The 21,359-nt window shown below is 41.5% G+C and overlaps 1 protein-coding gene across 1 annotated transcript in view; it reads left to right on the top strand.

Moving 5' to 3' along the window:
- The window catches only part of RNF130 (ring finger protein 130), a 105,451-nt gene extending 90,358 nt beyond the window's left edge, over positions 1 to 15,093 (top strand). The window contains exons 6-9 of the mRNA XM_055302090.1: positions 2,404 to 2,500; positions 4,624 to 4,828; positions 8,035 to 8,128; positions 14,900 to 15,093. Coding sequence (XP_055158065.1) covers positions 2,404 to 2,500; positions 4,624 to 4,828; positions 8,035 to 8,128; positions 14,900 to 14,915 — 412 coding nt within the window. The 3' untranslated portion in view covers positions 14,916 to 15,093. The remainder of the gene's footprint in view (positions 1 to 2,403; positions 2,501 to 4,623; positions 4,829 to 8,034; positions 8,129 to 14,899) is intronic.
- Positions 15,094 to 21,359: the final 6,266 nt, after the last annotated feature.

The following is a 21,359-nucleotide window of genomic DNA, read 5'->3' as shown; positions in this document are numbered from 1 at the left end:
CAGGTGGCCAACTGGGGTGGGGTCAACAGTAGGAGAGCCGGGGGTGGACACATATTCAAAAGGAAAAGTTGGCTTTTTAAAGAAAGAAGTTTGTTTTCCTTTTTTTTTTTTTTCAGATTTTGGGTTGGCCAGGGCAAGGGGCCATTCTCAGTTTGTCCCTAGAGACTTAGCCAGTCCTTGTCCATTACAGTACCCCAAGAGGAATGGAGGGACACTGTCTTTTATTTCAACAAACCTATAAGGAAACAGTTTAAAAGCTCAAAGTAGGAAAAATCCATTTATAACTAAAGGAACAGATGAGCAGAGAACATTCAACTCACATAGCTTTAAAAATTAAATATGAGATTATACCATTTTCTTCTTTCTGAACAACCAGTAATCAAAACGAAAGGCAGTAGACTAAGAAAAGTAGACTAAGAAAAACAGAAAGCAAAAACACAAGTGGAGGGAGTGGGGAGAGCAAACTACTGTTTGCCCCAGGCCACTGCTGCTTGTAGAAACCAGGGTTTCCACAAACAGCTGGCTAATGGCAGCAGCTTCATCAGAGGTCACACAGCCTCACCTCTCCTGTCACCTGCCAACTGCACAAAGTCCATCATCTGTTCCACATAAAACTGGCTTCAAGCTCCTCTCCCAACCACTCACCCCCACCGAACACTAACCAAACCCTCAGAGATCTACAGGCCAGAGATTAGGCAGGTGTAAGGGGGAGGATCCTGTCAGTTAGTTGACCTAAAGGGATCTGTGTCTCCAGAAAGATTAGAAGCCTTGTTCTAATCTTTGACGGACTATAGTGAACACTGGCACAGCTGGCAGCTGCTTGGGTGTAAACCCTGGCTCTGAAAACACCTGCCCAGTGGAGCCCTGCATATAGGGAGCCCTTCATCCCCCTGTTGGAGCACTGTCATATGAGGATACAAGTGACAAGCAGACATGACAGTGCCTTGTGTATACTAAATTTTGGTCTTGTTGCCTGTGGTTTGGTGACTCCTTTGCCCCTTAAGTAAAAACCTGCAGTTTTAAATATTTTAAATAAAAGCCTTCTGGGATGAGGACATTCCAGTTCATTGCACTGATAAACTCAGTCTTCAAGATATTTATTCTTATCCATATAAATGAGTGCAAGGTCACCAAGTGGCAGTAGGTGGGTGCATAGGCATTGTTAAAGTTGAAGCTGTAAGTAAGCATGAATGTTTCTTCCAGATCCCAGTTGGGAGCAGTGTGTTTAGACTCTTAATTTCTTTTTTTGACTCTTACTTTTTTTGATCAAGCCTGCATTTTTAACCAGCTAAAGGTAACCATTTAACTAAGCCACATGTAAATTATAAATTAACAAAGTTTTAAGGGTATATACCATGTTTCAATTTTTTATCTTTCTTAAATTTTTTTTTCTTAAAATTTATTTTATCCTAAGACTCCCAAGTTTAGTTCCTCCAAAGGTTCCCAGAATGTATGTTTTCTTTCCCTGTGTGGCCAGGACTCTGGGCTTCCATGTGGCTTCATTTTAGCTTCTAAATGCTGCCTTGAGGAGTACTTGAACTTGAGAAATTATTTCCACATGGAGAGCTCTCCGTGACTGACTTCTTTTCCAATACAAGGATGTGACTTTCCGCTCTCCTGAATTAAAAAAAAAAAAAAATCACCCATCCTTTTCTCTCCTTTTAATGTTTCCACTGAAAAAATGTTGGCTCAGTGTTGCCTGATTCTTAGGCACAGCTCATCTCTAAAAATACTCCCAACCACCCTGTAACTTTCACAAACATGTAACATAGACTGCTTAGAAGTTGTTTATTTTATTTTATTTTATTTTTAAGATTTTATTTTATTTATTCATAGAGACAGAGAGAGAGAGAGAGGCAGAGACACAGGCAGAGGGAGAAGCAGGCACCACACAGAGAGCCTGACTTGGGACTCCATCCCGGGTCTCCAGGATCACGCCCTGGGCTGCAGGTGGCGCTAAACCCCTGCGCCACTGGGGCTGCCCTAGAAGTTGTTTTAAATAATGTTTTAAATAACGTTTAAACCAAGTTCCACTAAACCAATTAGTACTTTTGTGGAAAACTCTACCCTTCATATCTTTTTGAATTTCCCTTCTTTTACTCTAGCTATTGTAGAAAGGATAACTGAATGTTAAAAGTATAGTTTGTTTCATTCCTAATCAATATCCTAAGTTTCTTCAGATGCTAGAATAAAAAAACCTGCTAGTGTTACAGCCAAATATCTGTTCTCATCATACAGATTGGGGGCAGATTTTCTGCCAGCTGTATTTTAATGCATCCCTAGTATTTGTCTCTTAGGACTTGCCAGTATGTCCAAAAGCCACTAAAAGACACTAAACCTCCATTTCTTTGGGTTTAATAGTTAGTATATAATCTGTGATACGACTCTCCGTTTTTTTTATAGGCATGTTTTCCACAAGTCCTGCGTGGATCCCTGGCTTAGTGAACATTGTACCTGTCCAATGTGCAAACTTAATATTTTGAAGGCCCTGGGAATTGTGGTATGTTTCCTATTTTGTCACTACTTTTGTGTGGTATTGTCTCCACGTGTAAGGTAACGTCACGTGAGCGGGTGGTTAAGCCTCTTTGCTGCACAGCCTTGTGAGTCCAGGGGTCCCTTCTAGAGTCCTTAAAGGCCAGCCCATTTTGGGGAACTCCCAGAAGAGAAGATAGAGAACTGAACTAGTCCACTTGGGAGCGTGCTTCTATCAGGTGGTGGAAATGTGGTGAAGAATAGCAGTGGAAAGAGGGGTGGGGGTTTTCTTCCATTCTGATTTTGTTGTTTTTATTGTATTTTGTTTTGTTTTGTTTAAGACTAGAATTAGAATATAGACTTTTGACTTTGATCCAATAGTAGATTTTTTTCTTTCTGTATTTAGCATCATATAAAACTATGTCCTCACTTTTGTTCCTTCCTCTTGAATCTGGCTTTGCTCCCCAGGGCGTTTGTCAGGTGCAAGCAGCAAAGGTGGGCAGTGCCAGCCCAGGGTGAACCTCTGCCACCCTGGCAGCCTTTGGTCAGGTGCCACTCAGAGGACTTCATTCAGCTATGGCCAGGCAGCTCTGCCCTGACTAACCCAGGACCTGGGAGACTTCTTACAGTTCTTCCTTACCAGAAGTGTATATCCAAAATTAACGCTTCTTAGAGGAAAGTCAGGTCTCAGAAAAGAGTGGGTGAATGATTTCTTTATGGAACTGAAAGTTTAGTTTGATCCAACAGATGAATTGCTCATTTTAGCTTTGCAACCCAAAGCACATCCAGGTAGTCCTATTTGAAATATGCTTTGCAGTCCAGTTAGGCAAGATTGTTCCTCCTGTCTCCAGAGATCATGTCATTGACATAGTTTAACACAGGGTTACTCTACTTCAGCACCACTGACACTGTAGATCAGATCATTCCACCGGGGCGGGGGGTGGGGTGCACATCCTGTACACTGGAAAGTGTCTCACATATCCCTGGCTGCTCCTAAATGCCAGTAGCAGGACACAACAGTCACACAATCAGAATGCCTCCAGACATTGCTGTGTCTCCCTTGGGGAACCATCACCCCTGCTTGAAGGGCTTAATGTAGAGCATCTGCTGTAATATCTGGCATATGACAGATGCTTCGGGAAGTATTAACTTAGCCTTTTTTGTTGCCTCCAATCTTGGTGGTTGTTTGGTTTGGGGTTTTTTTGAGTCCTATTCTCTGAAGTACTGACACTTCTGCCTTTTGTTTTTAATAAACATCCTTCTAAAATCTATTACAAGTTGCTGTGGTTTTAACTATAAAAACTGTAATAAACCTCTTCTGACTGGGTATCATTATAAGCATTTTCACTTGTACCGTGGGGCAATCTAGAACACTTCTGCACAGGAAGCCATTGTTCTGGGTCTGGCTGGCTGTCACTTCTCCATCCTTGAGCTTCTCTCAGCCATCCTTCCCAGCTCTGCTTCCAACCTGCTGTCTGCTAAAAGAACTGAAGGTTGCCAGGGAAACCAAATATCCATCTTGTTACCTCAGAACACTTTCATACCCGTTTATTTTTTTAGTTGGTAGATATTGGCCCCAGGGCAGCTCTATACCTCTCCCTCTGGGTTAGATGCTTTGATTTTGAAACAGATGGTATACTCACAGTTCAAAGGTCTTTTCAATGTTGATCCACTCTTGGTCGTGTGCTATCCTCGTGTCAAAAGGTAAAAACTGACTGCCAGATAAATGGGGCATTACAGCGAAGTTAATAGGATAAAAGCAGTATTTTATGTTATCTGCTCTCCCTCAACATTAATGGAAGAGCCAGTGTAATTACATTTTCCTGTTGGTCAGCTTTAGAATAATGACAATGAATCCCTTTGCCCGTGAGCCATGTCCTCCAAAGGTGGTTGTTTCTTCATGAAGATGAATGATCCAGTTTTCTCATCAACTCTGCAGTGGATTTGGGGGTTTTTGTATCATTTTTTGGGAAGAGATCATCTCGTAAAGGAAAACTCTTGGGTGAAAAAGGGTAAATGGGGAAAGAAATGAGAGGAAATCACATGGAAAAAAATTTGAGATCTTTTCAACAGCGTGTCAGACGTTTAGAATTTTATTTTTAAAAATTTTGTTATTCTTATAAGTACTCTTAATCTGGAAATATTTTGCAGCCAAATTTGCCATGTACTGATAACGTAGCATTTGACATGGAAAGGCTCACCAGAACCCAGGCAGTTAACCGAAGATCAGCCCTAGGTGACCTCGCCACTGAAAACTCCCTTGGCCTTGAGCCGCTTCGAACTTCAGGAATCTCGCCTCTTGCGCAGGATGGGGAGCTCACTCCCAGAACGGGAGAGATCAACATTGCAGTAACAAGTAAGTGGGACCCTGTACCCAGGCGCAGAGCAGATTTGCTGCTGCTGCTTGGTGTGTGTTGACTGCTCCAGAGGACAGTTGAGGCAGTCACCCAGGCCAGGGAAATAGTAGTCTGTAAGGGACAAGGTGACAGGTAGGTTTGTTAAAACAGGTATTTGGGAAGACAGAACTGTCCTTATAATAAGGAGCTTGTGTATTTGTGTATAATAAATAGGAATAGCTGCCATCTGACAAGTAGTTGTTCAGAGATTTGTCTTAGGAGCTGTTTATAAACCTGTTTTGATGACTGCCTTGCAGACAGACATTTTAAGAGTCACGTTAGGATGTGACACAGGGCATCATGTGTTGTGTAACCAGCCATGAGCACTGGGCTGCAGGCAACTTAGTGAAAAACGAGGGCAGAATTTGAACAAATGAACAAACAACTCCAGGGGGGAGTTGAGATGGCCTGTTGCTGCTCATTTCATTTTATACTTTTTATGAAGTCTGGTGTCTTGGTATCACTGTGCACAGGGTGGACCAAGAGCCATTGGGTGATGTGCCTTTAAAAACGCTCTCACTAGTTTTGAATATCTTGATTGGTAAAGTGTTGACACGAAGAAAAGCGGTGCTCCGATTATATCGAGTGTGTGTGTGTGTCAGTGGGCAGGCTGAAGTACAGTATGCATGGGCTGGCAGGCGTGTGTGTGTAGGCCCTGTGGGCATTCACCCTGCAACAAGCCAGCTGTCTCCTTCAGCTCCATCCCCTACACGGTCTTTCCATCTAACAGCCTCTCTTCATCCTCCCTGTCACCACTGTGGTGCTTCCTTTCCCAGTGTGTGCTGTCGCTTGCCTGTAGCTTCGAGCCCTATACCCGATGGACCTCCGCCTCACCCTATGAGTCAGTGGCACGGATAAAGCCATCACAGGAGTTTTCCTCCACATAGTAAGGCTCATGTGGTCTGTTCAACTGAAGTGTACATGTTTTTCACTGACCAAAAATCAGTAGTAATAAACAGTTTCCCAGGTTTTGTTCTGTCATTTGTCTAAACTCAAGGAGACTTCATTCATTCATAAAAGCAGGAAAAGTATTCTTCCATGCAGTTTGACTCATTTCCTTTCATATCCTGGCGATTTAACAGCTTTTCATGGTTTCAGGTTTTAGAGTGGAGATTTTTTAAAACTGACCTAGTAACAATAAAGGAAACAAAGGTTATTTGCTTATCACTGAGTTTTTGTAGGCTCTTCATTGATTGACATTTATTGAGCACCTCCTACTACATTAAGTTCTGGTCCTGTTATAAATTTTATGCAGGAATGTCCTTTCAAAATCTTAGGTTTTGATGATAAAAAAATATTCATGTATCAAATTAATCACCTTTAGCCAAATTAATGCATGTTAATCAATAACTTCACATGGTTAAATTAAACCAAAAATACTTCTCCTTTCCCCTCAAAGCTCTGTAGTGCTATAGCAACTACAGTGCATTTGCCCAGCATCCACTGTGCAAGACACTGTGCTAAATACACACTGGGGTGGACAGAGGTGATCAGGGACCCAGCTGCAGCTGACTGCTGCCCAGATACCCGGGGTCCCCTATGGAGATCATTGCAATGGCGTTTGTTTCTTTTTGGTCACTAGTTTTTATAATTGAAATGCCATACACCTATGGATGGTATATTCAGAATGCAGAAACACACATGTAATAGAAGTTCTAAAAGTTAGTCTTATCACCTTATCACATATAAAGGTCTCTGAGAAGAAAAAAATGAAGAACACTGAGTTCGAAGCTTCTTGATACCGATGACCAGTCATCTCTTAATTTTTTTAAATGCCAGTGTACATTTCTCCTAACTTAAAATATCTCCAGGTAAAAATGGTGGATTTTGCGTGGGTTCTTAAATGTTCATTTTGACATAAATTCAAACCTTATAAATTCACTGAATGATGAGGAATTTGTAATCCAGGACGCACTTGGCAGCACTGTTACCAAGAAGAAAGAGTTTTCTAAGCATTTTAATAATAAATATCAAGATGGCCAAGAAATGCTCATAGAACAAACTCATCATCCTGGAATCCTGAAGAACAAAGTCTTAACCTTTTGAAGATCACCACCTTTAAAGTCCAGTGAAATTATAAAAACCCTTTTCTGGACAAATTCCTAGACATACATAATTTTGCATTTTATGGGATTCATGGAAACCAGATTGAGAAACACTCATGTTACACACTTTGCATAGAAACATTTGACATTCCAAGTAGAAATGTCTTCCCACTGCCTTACTGCAGATATAGAAGGGACTTGACTGTGTAGCACTGTGTTAAACCAGCCCCAGTTAGTGTATCCTCTACGAAATATTTTCTAGTTAAGACTTTTTAGGAAGTCAGATCGGTTCACAGGTTATTTTTGAGGTTCTCAGTAGTGTTTTTGGAATGTTACCTTGACAACACAGACTTTGAAAAGAAAGAAAAATATTCACAGACTTCCTGGATCTAGAGAGAGACTAGCTAAAAACTTTGGGTACCAGAGATTTTCAGCTCTCTAATGGGCCGTGTACCTGGTGAACTACCTGCTCGACGCAACCAGAGCAGCCCAGTGCCGCTCCCCACTGGGGAGGTGGGGGTGTGAAGCATAGGCCTTTCCAGGAGTCACCAGTGAAATGTCCTATTTAAGTAAAGACTGTAAGTCTCTAAAAAAAAAAGAAAGTAGAGCTGCGTGCCACGGAAGGCCAGCCTGCGGACTGCGTGGAGTACCCACAAGACCTCTGGGACCCCTACTCTATATTTGTAAGCCTGTCTCTAAGACTGAGTAACACAACCATGCAGAAGTGACAAAGTGAAGAAGGAAAGATTATATAAGTATGGCCAGTCCATTTTACTGTCATCTAAAGTAGTAATTTAAAAATCTCTGTCCACGTGCAATTTTATACACATATTTCTACTGCACGCTTTTTGGTGGCCACACTCCTCCACAACCTCAAGACCTTAACTGGAAGAAATGTTTGGGCCATGCTTTCCTTTCTCCCTTGCAGCTTTCACCACTACTTCCACTAACCTTCTCCAGTTAGTAGCTCTCTGGCAAACCTCCTCCTGCTGCACTTCCTTGGGCCAGTCTTGGCTTACAACTCCGTTGACGTCTGCTTCGTTGCATTTGAGGGAAATGTTGACATCGATTTGACTTAAGCTTCTCCCCAGAGTGATTTCCTCCCTTTCCTTTGTCAACAGAAGAATGGTTTATTATTGCCAGTTTTGGCCTCCTCAGTGCTCTCACACTCTGCTACATGATCATCAGAGCCACAGCTAGCTTGAATGCTAATGAGTAAGTAACAAATTATTTTTTGGATTGCATGTGCCACATGACCCCAAGAAAACTTGTAGAGTAATTTTCATAGATATGGTGAAAATTGGCCTCCACCAGTTTCATACTGATCCTGATGAGATCATACCTAGCAAAATAATGAATTTCGTGACCATATATTTGCAGTCAGTACACAGATCGGGGAGGTCACCTTGCTCAGCAACAACAGCTCACTTGAGAAAAGACCTAGGGGCTCCCATTAGCCACAAGCTTAAAGTACAAGAGCAGTGTGATGCAGATGCCAAAGGGATCCAGTACAGTCGTAGCATATAAAGAAGGCCTGTGTCCGGATCACTGGCAGGAATAGTCCCACTCCTATGTGCCCACCAGACTTCACCTGGATTCTTACTTACATACTTAGCTTTTGATGGAACACTGGTACCCTGGCCTGTGATCAGGGGACAGTGACTTGGATGTGTAGCCTATAAGAAGCAATTGGGAAGACCTGCTGTTTCCAAATATTGGGAGGACTGTCAGGGGAAAACAAAATAAGTATAAACAGTATTCCTATGGGGCAAGATGAGGACCAGTGGGCAGATGACAGGAAGGTGAATTTCATCTCAGTGAAAGGAAGAACATCTGTCAGTGAGGCTCCTTGCGAGTGAACTGGTTTGCCGTGGGGAGTGCTCAGGACCAGGAGTGCAGGCAAAAGCTGCATGTTACTTGTCTGGACTGTTGTAGGTCAGAGATTTTTTGGAGTAGGCAAAACTGAGCTAGCTGACTGTTAAGGTCCATTTGATCTAGTGATTTTCTAGGATAGCTTTCCACAGGGGTAAGATGCAGGAAAGGTTTTTGGTTCTGTTAGTTAGTTTGTTTTAAATTCAAGGCATTTAACTGTAAGGTATTATTGAGTCCTTTTCTTTACCAGTATTCATGAAAGCTAGTTTGAGGTGAACTTATCTCTGGGACACAGTCCGGATAGAAACCTAAATTGGCACAGGTGGAATTCCTGTGCTCTCCACACTCACTTATGCCCTGGCATTTTAACTTATTAATAATAACCAGCCAAGCTCCTGTAATTGATTTAATGGAACACTCATTGTCCAGCTATGGAAACAAATGGGCAAGTAACTTCCGCTTATAATGACCTGATTTTATTATCTCTAACCTGATCTAGATACTTGTAAGAAGTGCCCTTTGGCATCCCTGGCCTAGCACAGGTTGGGAGGATGCCATGGTCAGTTGGCATCTTTAGCCTGCTGGCGCGTAGTCTCAGCTGCTCCATCCAGCACGTCAACCTACCCAATGCAGGTTTACATCAACATAACAAGTATTAATTGCTCAGGCTCTAGAGTCAGACATAGCCTGGGTTTGACTCCCTGCTCTTCCATTTTCTACTTGGGAGACCTGGGCAGCTGTATTTCTCGGAAGCTCATTTTAGTCACGCAGAAAACAGGAATAACGGCAGGAGTACATCATAGGTTGTATGAAGTAGCATATACAGTGCTTAGCACAGTGCCTGGTACATAATAAGTGCTCAATAAATGTTAGCTGAACAGTTCCAATGAGATTCTTCCAGTCCTGTGAACAAGATGACCATAGCTGCCTTTATCATTTGGTAAATCAATTTCATTTTCTTCCATGAAATAATACAGAATCACAGGAACTCTGTGAGTCCTGTGATTCAGACCTCAGTTTGTAGAGAAATGGTGATTTCACCTGCAATCACCTCATTTGCTTACTCTCACAGTGACCACATCAAACTAGATGATGATGTAACCCACTCCTTAAATTTTTCACAAATGAGTGAAAACCAATCACAGCAAGTAGGGGCACTCTGGGCACTTATAGAAAACTGTTCAGTGATGATCACCTTGCTGCCACCAAGGATCTGCCAGATGTCAGGTCATGCATCAGATAGTTTAAAGAAGGCTCAATAGACATGTTACCTTTTAGAAATCAGGGTCCCTGGGCCATAATATTTCAGTTCCACGCATAAATGCCTGCATGACTCAATCTAAACATTGATCTTAGATCCATGTCTTAGGCCAACCCTTCTCCCATGAGCCTTTGTAAAGGATTGATACTGCAATTGTTCATCCTGATGATATTTCTGTGCCTCCAATCAGAACTTCTCTGAAGGATGATTTTCACGATCCCATTGAGAGAGAGAGAGAGAGAGTGTGTGTGTGTGTGTGTGTGTGTGTGTGTGTGGACATATGAGTGCATGAAAGAATGGTCACCAAAATATTAATGGTGATTACCCTAATTTAGTAGAATTTGGGGTGATGTTTTTCTCTCCTATTGTGCTTTTATATGTTGATTTTCAATAAAACATGAATTACTTAATATTTTAAAGGCCATTGTAATTGTGGAGGATGAAAAATAATAGTCACTCTTACTCAGTGTCTCCTTCCCAAGAATTTGATGAAAAATTCCTATGAGGTTTTAATTCCAGAGGAAAGTTTCTATTAGTACATAAATCTAATTATTCTTCATCAGTGAATTCTTTGAAATCTATCTTACTTCCTTTTTTTGCCATTACCAAAAACTGCAGCCAAAATGAGATTGCCTTTTCAATTTAATTGCTACTTTAGTTTTCTAGGTAACCTCATTCATGTGTGAGATAGTCTTCTATATAAGTATATTCCATCTTTTCACATGTTAACAATTTGTCTGGAAGTTGATAGTAAAATTCACCTCCCCACATATTACCTACTATTATAGTTTACTCTTCTGCTGGTGTTACACTGAACTTGTATATTGTGATTTTAGCAAGACCTTGACCCAGTCTAGTTGCGGGTGAAACCCTGTAGGCAAAAGGAAGCAGTGTGGGCCACATGTCAGGGCTGACATGTGGTGGAACCCAGGCGGCCCCAAGCCTGGCTGCAGTGCGTGGATGGCTGCCCTGCTAGGGCTAAACGCACGCCCTCTGCCCTCACCACACTCTGCAATTATCCACGGCTTGAGGCTATTTCCTGATCTGAAGTCAATCAAGTCCATGAATCTGAGGTCACTCCCCTTCTGTTGTGTCAAAATATTATTTAAATACTCAACCGTGACTAATTGTGCTTTAATTTTTAACACTGCAAACAAATCTAGTGAATGTTGAGACTTTGCAAATATAAAGAGTCAAAGCAGCAAATAACATCCAAGGTAAATATATTTATATATATAATTTTCCATACTCCCAATTTCTTAATACCTAAGTAAGCAATGTTAGTAAACTTCAGCTCCCAAAGGAGGTTTGCTGCTCTACTTCATCATTCCAAAAACCTCATTAAATCTCAGTGTTCACCAGCTTATGTTTGTATCAGTCTATTTTTGCCTCAACATGAGAACAGTAAGTATTTTCATTGTTTTCATTTGAGGCACGAGTTGCGTTGTGAGGTCAGGACAATGATGCAGATGGATTTTGAGCGGAATGGGAGGTTCAGCTATGTATCCTCCAGTGTTCTTTCTCAGTTCCTAGAGTCCACTTGATAGAACTTGTGCCCACGGATCTGCCCAGGAGTATAATAACCCAGACATTCAAGTTTCAAAACCATCTCAGCAGAAGGAAATGAACCCTGCTGTGGTTAATGTGCAGTGACTGTAGCAAATATAAACTCCTGTGGCATAACCCGAGGCCAGGAAGCCCTAGCTCTGCAGCAGGTCAGAGTCAACCCCGCCAGTATTCCTGCTGAGCTGGCTCCTGAGGCATAGTGACGGAAAGTTAGGAGCCTGATCAAAGGAATGAGTGCTTCTATTTGACTCTGTCTTCAGTAGTTCTGAATTGTTCTGCTCATGGATGTTGTTTTTTTGTTTTTTTAAAGATTGATTTTAGAGAGAGAGAGCATGAGAACAAGCAGGGGAAGGGCAAAGGGAGGGGGAGAGAGAGAATTTCACACAGACTTCACAATGAGCACAGAGCCAGATGCAGGGCTGGACCTCACAACCCTGTGATCTGACTTGAGTCGTACTCGAGTCATACCCTCAACCTACTGAACCACCAAGGCGCCCTGTTCTGCTCACACTCTTAAGAGGAACATTAACTTGTTTCAGTGTAAAAGGATTTGAAAGTGTAATCATTTTGATGTCTTGGGGATGCTTGGCTTAAAGAGCAAAGTTGAGGGTGATGTGAAGGAGGTCTCCAAGTATTTGAAGGGCTCGCAAAGATGAAAATAGCAATGGTTTGCCAAGTACCTCCCAACAGCCTATTCCTGTCAGGCTCGGGTCTGCCCCAGTTACCCTGTGTGACACTCATCACAATCCCATGGGGACTGACCAGTGCACACACACGGGGAGCTTACTGTGTAGTTGGGGAGTTCTCAAGATATCCACAGGAAGGTAGAGCACCACTGAGTACAAGGAAGAGCTTTGTGCTGGTCGACAGTATCCGTCTCTGACGTGGGATGCTTTGCAAGCCAGGGAGCTGCAGACAGAAATGAGCTACAAGGCTAGCACTGTTTGGAGGCAGACCCTGAGTGGGAGGAGGCCAGAGGTTCCCTGTAGTTCTGAGAGCCCCTCTTCACTTGTCTGTCCTCAATGATCCTTTCATGCCCTGCTGGCTGGCTGCTCCTTTTAGAACCTTAAATATTAAGCAATGATTTGAAAACTTTTTTACCACCTACCACTGTAAGAACTACATTTTGCATTGTGACATTCCCAGTGTGTAACTGACAAAGTTTACAGGTGTCTTCCTCCCTACACACAGTATTCCACCGATCCTCCTTTACACTTTGTTGTTAATGCTGGTCGGGAATTCTGCATGGCTTTTTAAGTCCATTAATAGGAGACCGCTTGCAGTTTGAGAAAACACAGAACTAAAAATTTTCAATTTCTGGTTCTCAGTCGAGTACCTTTTGCTTACACTGGCACCCATCAAGGATTACTTATTTTTCCAAGACAGCCTTCCTTGTCATAACACCAGCAAAGATTCAACGTGCCCCCAATTTTATAACGAATCCTCTTCTTTCTGCTAGTGTTTACTTCTCCTTTTAGCCACTCTGAGCCTAAGATACATACACAGAATAACCTGAGGCCCAAAGGGGCTGGGGGATTCCCTGAGAAATGCCATAGGAAGAAGGGCCTGGAATTCAAGCTCGATGTTTCTGGGTCTACCTCTTCCCTTTGCATTGCTCATCTTTGACTACTCCAGAGAGCCATCCCAGGGCTCTGGATAATGTGGTAGAAGAAGACTGTTGGCTTTCTAGAAATGTGATGACACAGAGAAGATCAAAGGCAATGAGGACCTTGGATTGGACTTCTGCACTGTCTCTGTAGTGGTCATTTCTGGTTTTCACAAGTCCCTTTAATCTTGTGGCTGCAGCGATTTACAGTTCCTTAGAAGAGCAGCCCAAATAAAGTCAGTTTAAAAATCTTGATTTGCCCATTGAAAGTTGTTATATCTAACATCTGATTTCTCTGGGAAAATTTTGTAAATCAGTGTGTTATGTTCAGCAGGGCTGCAGTAACCAGTCAAGTCCAAAGCTCTGTGTGAAGTTGTGAATGGCCTTGCCCCTGCAGGGGTGCTGTGGGAATGGGGCTGCTTTGCGCAGCGCTCAGGCTTATGGCCAGGCTTATGGCGCCTGCTGAAGTGATGGGAGAGCTTGTGGGCCCTGCTCACGCCCTGGGAAGTTAGCAGAGGCTTCCTGGATGGGGTGCTCATGGAACAGGACCAGAGAGTTGTGGGTTGGTTGTGTCTGCTGGAAGTGGTGGCGGCAGTAGGCCAGCTGCAGAATTTGGACTGTGTTCTTGGAAACAGCGACTAATACGTAAGGCTTTTCAGCAAAAAGAGGATTCCTGTGGCCGAAAAGTTGCTCTAGCGTAGAGACTGCAGACAGGATGATGGGTGAGGTGAGAGTATGGATCTAAGGGAGGAAGTCATGGGGAAGAGAGGACATGAAGTAGTGCTGGAGCAATGTGTGATTAGAGATTGAGAGGCAAGGAACGTGGCTCTGGAACTGAGCAGAGAGAAGAGGAAGCAGCACTAAAGACACAAATGGGGAGCCAAGGAAGTGAGCCAGCCATACAGGGCTTCAGCGAGCTGGAGCAGCCCCACAGTGCCAGGCTGCAGAGGCCCCAGGTACTGTCAGGCACCTGCTTTAGGGATAGATGTGTGTGCATACAGTCTGGGGAAGTCCCATGAGAGCCATAAGCCCTGGAGGGCTGGGTTCTGCAAATTTTATTTCAAAGTAAAGATTGACCTTCTTGCATGAGATATAAAGGGGGATCCTATTATAAAGAAACAACTACAGATTCCAGGACACGCGGCCCTGAGAACATACATTCAAACCAGGAAAAGTTGTGAACCAGCAACCCAGTATAGTTGCCCCTGCATTTTTATTTATTTTTAAAGATTTTACTGATTTATTCACGAGAGACACAGAGAGGCAGAGACATAGGCAGAGGGAGAAGCAGGCTCCCCATGGGGAGCCTATGTGGGACTCGATCCCAGAACTCTGGGATCACACCCTGAGCCAAAAGCAGGTACTCAGCCACTGAGCCACCCAGGTGCCCCTGTCCCTGAATTTTTAAACGAGATGCTATTAGCCTGGGCTTTTGCCCATGTTCCTGGTGGGAGGACACACAAACTTCCAAGGTGACTGAGCCACTTGATCACAGATCTGAAGCTGCTAAGTTCAGGAAGATGCCAGTGGCTTCCTGGCTTTACCAGACAGGGCTGGGAAGTAGTTGGGGACAGCACCAGGCCACCCCTCAGTGAGGATCACTTTCTCTGTTATTTTAAAATATTGGCAATTCCCCTTTAACTGATTCTTGACTTCTTTTTTTTTCCCTTTCATTCCACAGGGTAGAGTGGTTTTGAAGAAGAAAAAACTGCTTTCTGACTGATTGCCTTCAAGGAAAAAAGAACCTATTTTTGTGCATCATTTACCAATCATGCCATACAAGCGTTTATTTTTAGTACATTTTATTTTTTCATAAAATTGCTAATGCCAAAGCTTTGTATTAAAATAAATAAATAATAAAATAAAAAGACCATGCTATTGAGTATCATTGACTCACTTGTGTTCGGAAGGCCGACTTGGAGATCACATACCCAAATCTCACATGTGTGTTTCGGAGACAGAATGTGCTCATGAATCCCCACAGGAGGAACATGACGCTGCTCCTGTTGGCATTCTCACAGTGGCTCCTCCCATGCCAACATAGTCCAGAGCAGAGGCACCGCCTGCTCAGGCACTCCGTGGAGTTCCTCTGTTTTACTTTCTTTAGGGTCTCCGTGCTCTCTGATCATCTCTTACTGCTTTGTGGTTGACCTACTACCTTCACCAGAGCATTAGCCCCACAGCAGCAGAAACGTTTAGCTGTGTTGCTGGCCACTGTATCCCCAGCCTTGTAAAGTGGTTCTCACATAGTAAGGACTCAATAAATATTTGTGGGATGAAAGAATGAGTATATGGAAAATTTTCCAAACTACGCACTGATGAGTAATGAATTGCATCTACCCATGATGGTTTTCTACCTGATTTGTACAGTACTCTTTAAAAATGGCAAATTCTAAAAAGTTGGGAGAGAGCAATTTTATGTGTAAATGAAATATTTTTTGCTGTATTGATGAGGAAAATGTTGAAATATTTTATGTTATATTGAATTCTATGCTTGAAGGATTATCAGTGTGTATAAACCTTTTGAGCAGTGAATTTTCAGCCTTTTACTTCAGCATCCCTAAGGGATGAGAACTTAACTCCCACTACAGTAAACCAATAAAAGTAGTAAATTCTCAAATTGGTAGGTTGAAGATTTTTATCTTTTCAATTGAGATATAATTCACATACCATAAAAATTTACCCTTTTGAAGGATAAGTCAATTCCGTGGTTTTTAGTATAGTTGTGACTATACTAGGTTGTACAACCATCACAACTGCCTAATCCAGAACATTTACATCACCCCCAAAGAAGCCCTATACTCATGAACAGTAACCTCTCACCCCTGCCCTCCCCCTGCCATCCTGGAAACTACTAATCTCTCTATCTCTGTGGATCTACCCATTCTGAACATTTCACGTAAATGGAATCCTAGAATACGTAGCCTTTTGCATCTGGCTTCTTTCATGTAGTGTAACATTTTCAAGTTCTTCCATGTTATACCTTTAATCAGTACTCATCCTTTTTTGTGGCTGAATAATATGCCACTGTATGGGTGTGTACCACGTTTTGTTCATCTGCTTGTCCAGCGATGGACATTGGTTGTTTCAGCTATCACAAATACGCTGCTGTGAACGTTGGCGTACAAGTTTATGAACTTATCTCCAGCTCACTTGGGTCTGTCCCTGGGAGTGGAATTGCTGGGTCATGTGGTAGCTCTGACTTGAAAAACTGCCAAAATGTTATACAGAGCAGTTGCAGTTTCTAAATTCCCACCAGCAGTGTTCAGGGGTTCCAGTTCCTCCACATCCTCACTAGCACTTAGTATTTTCCTTTTTAAAACCATATCCTTATGCTCTTGATTTGCATTTCCCTAATGACTAATGATGTTGAGCAACTTTTCAAGTGCTTATTAGCCACTTGAATGTCTCTAGAGAAAAATCTGAGTCCTTTGCCAATTTTTTTTTAATTGGGTGGTCTTTTTGTTGTTGAGTTGTAAGAGTTCTTTATACTTCCAGATTACTAGGCCCTTATCATATATATGACATACAAATATTTTATCCTGTTCTTTAAGTTGTTCACTTTCTTGAGAGTATCTTTCACAGTACAAGTTTTTCATTTTGATGGAGTCCAGTTTATCTGCTTTTTTCTTTGGTTTGTGTTTTAGGTATCATATCTAAGAAACCATTGCCTAATTGAGGGTGACAAAACCTTCCGACAATTTTACAGTTCTTTTTTTTTAAGACTTTATTAATGAGACACACGGAGAGAGAGAGAGGCAGAGAGACACAGGCAGAGGGAGAAGCAGGCAGGGAGGGAGCCCAGCCTGGGACTCCAGGATCAGGCCCTGGGCTGAAGGTGGCACTAAACCGCTGAGCCACCCAGGCTGCCCTTTTACAGTTCTTATATTCAGATCTTTGACCTATTTTGGGCTAGTATTTGCATATGGTGTCAAATAGGGGTCAAACTTCATTCTTCTGCATGTGGCTATACATTTGTCCCAGTACCATTTGTTGGACAAATTATTCTCCCCCCCCCCCATTGAGTGGTCTTGGTACCCTTGTCAAAAGTCAGTTAAGCATAATATATGAGTTTATTTCTGGACTCTCAATTCTATTCCACTGGTCTGCCTTTCTGTCCTCGTGCCAGTATCCCATGATATTGATTACTATTGCTTTGTAGTAAGTTTTAAAATTGGGAAGTGTGAGTCCTCCCAACTTTGTTCTTTTTCAAGATAGCTTTGGCTATAGAGGGTCCCTTGTGTTTCCATATAAACTCTAAGATCAATTTTTCAATCTGCAAAAATGCCAGCTGGCATTTTGATAGGGATTATGCTGAATCTGCAGATTGCTTTAGAATAATATTCAGTCTTTGGGGTGCCTAGGAAGCTCGGTTAAGAATCCATGTCTTGATCTCAGCTCAAGTCTTGATCTCAGGGTTGAGTTCAAGCCCCACGTTGGGCTCCATACTGGACATGAAGCCTACTTTTAAAAAAATTTTTTTAATTAAAAAAATATATATTGGGACATCTGGGTGGCTCAGTTAAGCATCTGACTTCAGGTCATGATCTCATGATCCTGGGATCAAGCTACTTGCTCAGCAGGGAGTCTGCTTCTCCCTCTCTTCCGTCCCTCACCCCACACGTGGTCTCTCTGTCTCTCTCAAATAAATTATTTTAAAAATAATTAAAATTTTAAAATAGTTTTCAGTCCTTGAAGAGAGGATACCTTTTCCATTTAATTTTTGTAGAAATATGATTAATTTTTGTACATTGATCTTTTATCCTTGCAACCTTGCTGAGCTCCTTTACTAGGTGTAATAGTCTTTTAGTGGATACCTTAAAATTTCCTATATAAAAGGTCATCTCATGAGCAAATGGGGGTAGTTTAACATCTTTCCAATCTAGAGTCCTGTTGTTTTCTTGCTTAATTGTCCCTGGCTAGACCCCCGTTAATGTAATGTTGAACAGAAGTGCAAACAGATATCCGTGTGTTGTTTCTGATCTTGAGGAGAAAGTTTTCAGACTATCACCATTGTGTATGATGTTAGCTATGGGATTTCCATAGATGCCCTTTATCAGATTGAAAAAGTTCCCTTCTATTTCTAGCTTATTGAGTGTTTTTATCATGAATTTTGGATTTTGCAAGGGCTTTTTCTATGCCTATAATGATTGTGTGGGTTTTGTCCTTTATATGTTGCAAAATTCAGGTTGCTACTATTTGCTAGTATTTTTTTTCAGATGGTCTCAACTCTTGTATTTATCTAAATATTTCCAAAATACATTTTTTTTTTGAGAGTACAGGCCACATATCTTGTAAAATCCCATCACACTGCGCTCAAAGGACTGAGGGTTCTCTGCGGAGAGGATCACCCTCTCCCTTTCCATTGCGGAGGCCATCTGCCATTCCAGGCGGGAATCCACCTGAATCCAGACCCATCCCTTCCCTCCCCTCCCCGGCAGCCCAGGGGGATTTATGCATCTACATTCATACAAGGTATCGATCTGTAATTTTCTTATGATGTCTTTCTCTGGCTTAATGTCAATGTAATGCTGGCCTCATATAATGAATTATGAAGTAATTCCCCTTTGCTGGTTTTTAAAAGAGTTTGAAAAGGATTGGCATTAATTCTTACACAATTATTTGGTAGCATTTACCAGTGAAGCCATCTGGCCTGGACTTTTCCTTGTGGGGAGTTTTTTGTATACTGACTGTCTTTACTTATTATAGATCTATTCATGTTTTCTATTACTTAAGTTAGTTTTTATAGTTTGTATCTCTTTAGTGATTTGTCCATTTCATCAAGGTTGTCTTGCTCATTGGCATACAATTGTAAGATTCCCTTATAATCCTTTTTTATTCTTGCAGTGTTGGTAGTAATGCCCTCTTTCATTTCATAGTAACTTGAGTCTTCTTTTTGCCTAGTCAGTATAGCTAAAGGTTTGTAAATTTTGATCTATTCTAAGAACTAACTTTTGGTTTCACTGATTTGCCTATTTTTCTATTCTCTGTTTCATTAGTTTTTGCTCAGATCTTTGTTACTTTCTTCCTCTGCTTTGGGTCTAGTTTTGTTTTGTTTTGTTTCCTAAAGGTAGAAAATTAGATTATTAACTTCAGATCTTTCTTACAAGCATTTACAACTATAAATTTTCACCTAAGCATGATTTTGCCTATCCATAAGCTTTGGTATATTGTGGGTTTTGCATCATTTATCCTAGAGTATTTTTTACTTTCCTTTGTGATTTCTCTTTGGATCCATATTTTATTTAAACCCCACATATTGGGTCGCTTGGGTAGCTCAGTCAGTTAAGTAAATAACTCTTGATTTCAGCTCAGGTTATGATCTCAGGGTTGTGAGATTGGGCCCCTCATCTGGCTCCACACAGTGGAGTCTGCTTGTCCCTCTCCCTCTGCTCCCTCCACTTGCACTCATTCTTTCACTCTACCTCAAATAAATTAAATCTTAAAAAAAAAATCTTAAAAATATGTTTGTGACTAGCACCTGGGTGGCTCAGTGGTTGAGCATCTGCCTTCGATTTAGGGCGTAATCCCAGAGTCCTGGGATTGAGTCTCACATCGGGCTCCCCACAGGGAGCCTGCTTCTCCCTCTGCCTGTGTCTCTGCCCTTCTCTATGTGCCTCTCATGAATAAATAAATAAAAATCTTTTTAAAAAATATGTTTATGGCAGACCGGGTGGCTCAGCAGTTTAGCACCACCTTCAGCCCAGGGTGTGATCCTGGAGATCTGGGATTGAGTCCCACATTGGGCTCCCTGCATGGAGCCTGCTTCTCCCTCTGCCTGTGAGTGTCTCTGCCTCTCTCTCTCTCTCTCTCTCTCTCTCTCTCTCATGGATAAATAAATAAAGTCTTTAAAAAAAGTGAATTTCCAAAATATCCTTCTCTTAAAGATTTCTAATTTCATTACCTTGTGGTTGGAGAACATATTTTATATGATTTCAATCATTTTAAATACATTTAGGCTTGTTTTGTGGCCTAACATATCGTCTATCTTGGAGAATGTTCCATGTGCACTTGAGAAAAATATATATTCTGCTATCCAATAGAGAAATTTTTGCCTTATGTATTCTGGGGTTCTGTTGTTAGGTGCATATGGGGTTAAAGAATTTCTAGAAGCTGCAGAGGTTATATGGGGTTAAAGAATTTCTAGAAGCTGCAGAGGTATCTTTTTCACTTGAGATTGACTGGTTCAGTGGCTCTCCTGACATTTCCAGCTAACTGTATGCTAGAGAGTTCAGCTAAGTATTTGACTTTATTCCTAGAGTGGGCTGTGTTGAAGTTTGCTTCTTCCTCAATACCTACAAAATTTTTCTCTTCGAGCAGATTTTCACAAATTAGTAGAATAGTTTCTCCCCACCTCACCTTATTCCAGTGAAAATTAACCAAATTTGTTCTCTTTGCTGTTCCTTCCCATTTATGACAAGTTGTTATTTTCCTTCAATAGGCAGGAGATGTAAGACTGCTTAATGACAATGCCACTGCTAGTGTACTTTGACCCTTTTCACATTATTTCAAGCCCTAGCAGAGAATAAGACTTTTTCAAACAATAGGTCCCATGTGGGGCCAAATATAGAACTTTTATAAGAGCTAAGAAATGAAATGAGTGAACTAATAGAACAGAGCTTTCCATCAATCTTACAGATGATTTATGAGCCATTGAAATTTGAACCTGCCATTTTGTGGCTTTGAGATTAAACTGGCATCATTAAGTTTTTATGTTTCAATTAGTCATGGTCTCAGCTAAGACCGTGATGTGTCGTGTGCATGCACACGTTATCCTTTAAGTGGGTGTTTGGGTTCCTTAGAACCAGAATTCAAAGTTTCATCAAAATGTGTTTGCTTATTCATAGTCACAGTGCTACCAACTAAGAAGTCAGCTTTATTAATAGAAGCAATGTAGGAAGTTGAGTAATTTCTTGTTTATGTATTTTAAAAATTAGAAAACAACAAGTCTGGAACAGATTGATATTTCGGTTTTAAGCCCTTCTTGGAAAAACTTTGTAATCTTCAAAACATAGGTTGTTTTTGTCTTTTGTTTTCTACACATACCCAAAAAAACGTATTTTTCAAGAGTTTTATTTCAAGGCAACCTCAGTACAACAGACCAAAGGTGTGTAAGAATACAATCTATACTCCAAAAAGCC

This window comes from Nyctereutes procyonoides, unplaced genomic scaffold (assembly GCF_905146905.1).
Source record: "Nyctereutes procyonoides isolate TBG_1078 unplaced genomic scaffold, NYPRO_anot_genome, whole genome shotgun sequence".
In the NCBI taxonomy this organism is placed as follows: domain Eukaryota; kingdom Metazoa; phylum Chordata; class Mammalia; order Carnivora; family Canidae; genus Nyctereutes; species Nyctereutes procyonoides.
Note: the sequence above shows the minus strand (reverse complement) of the source record. Positions and strands in the feature narration are given on the sequence as shown.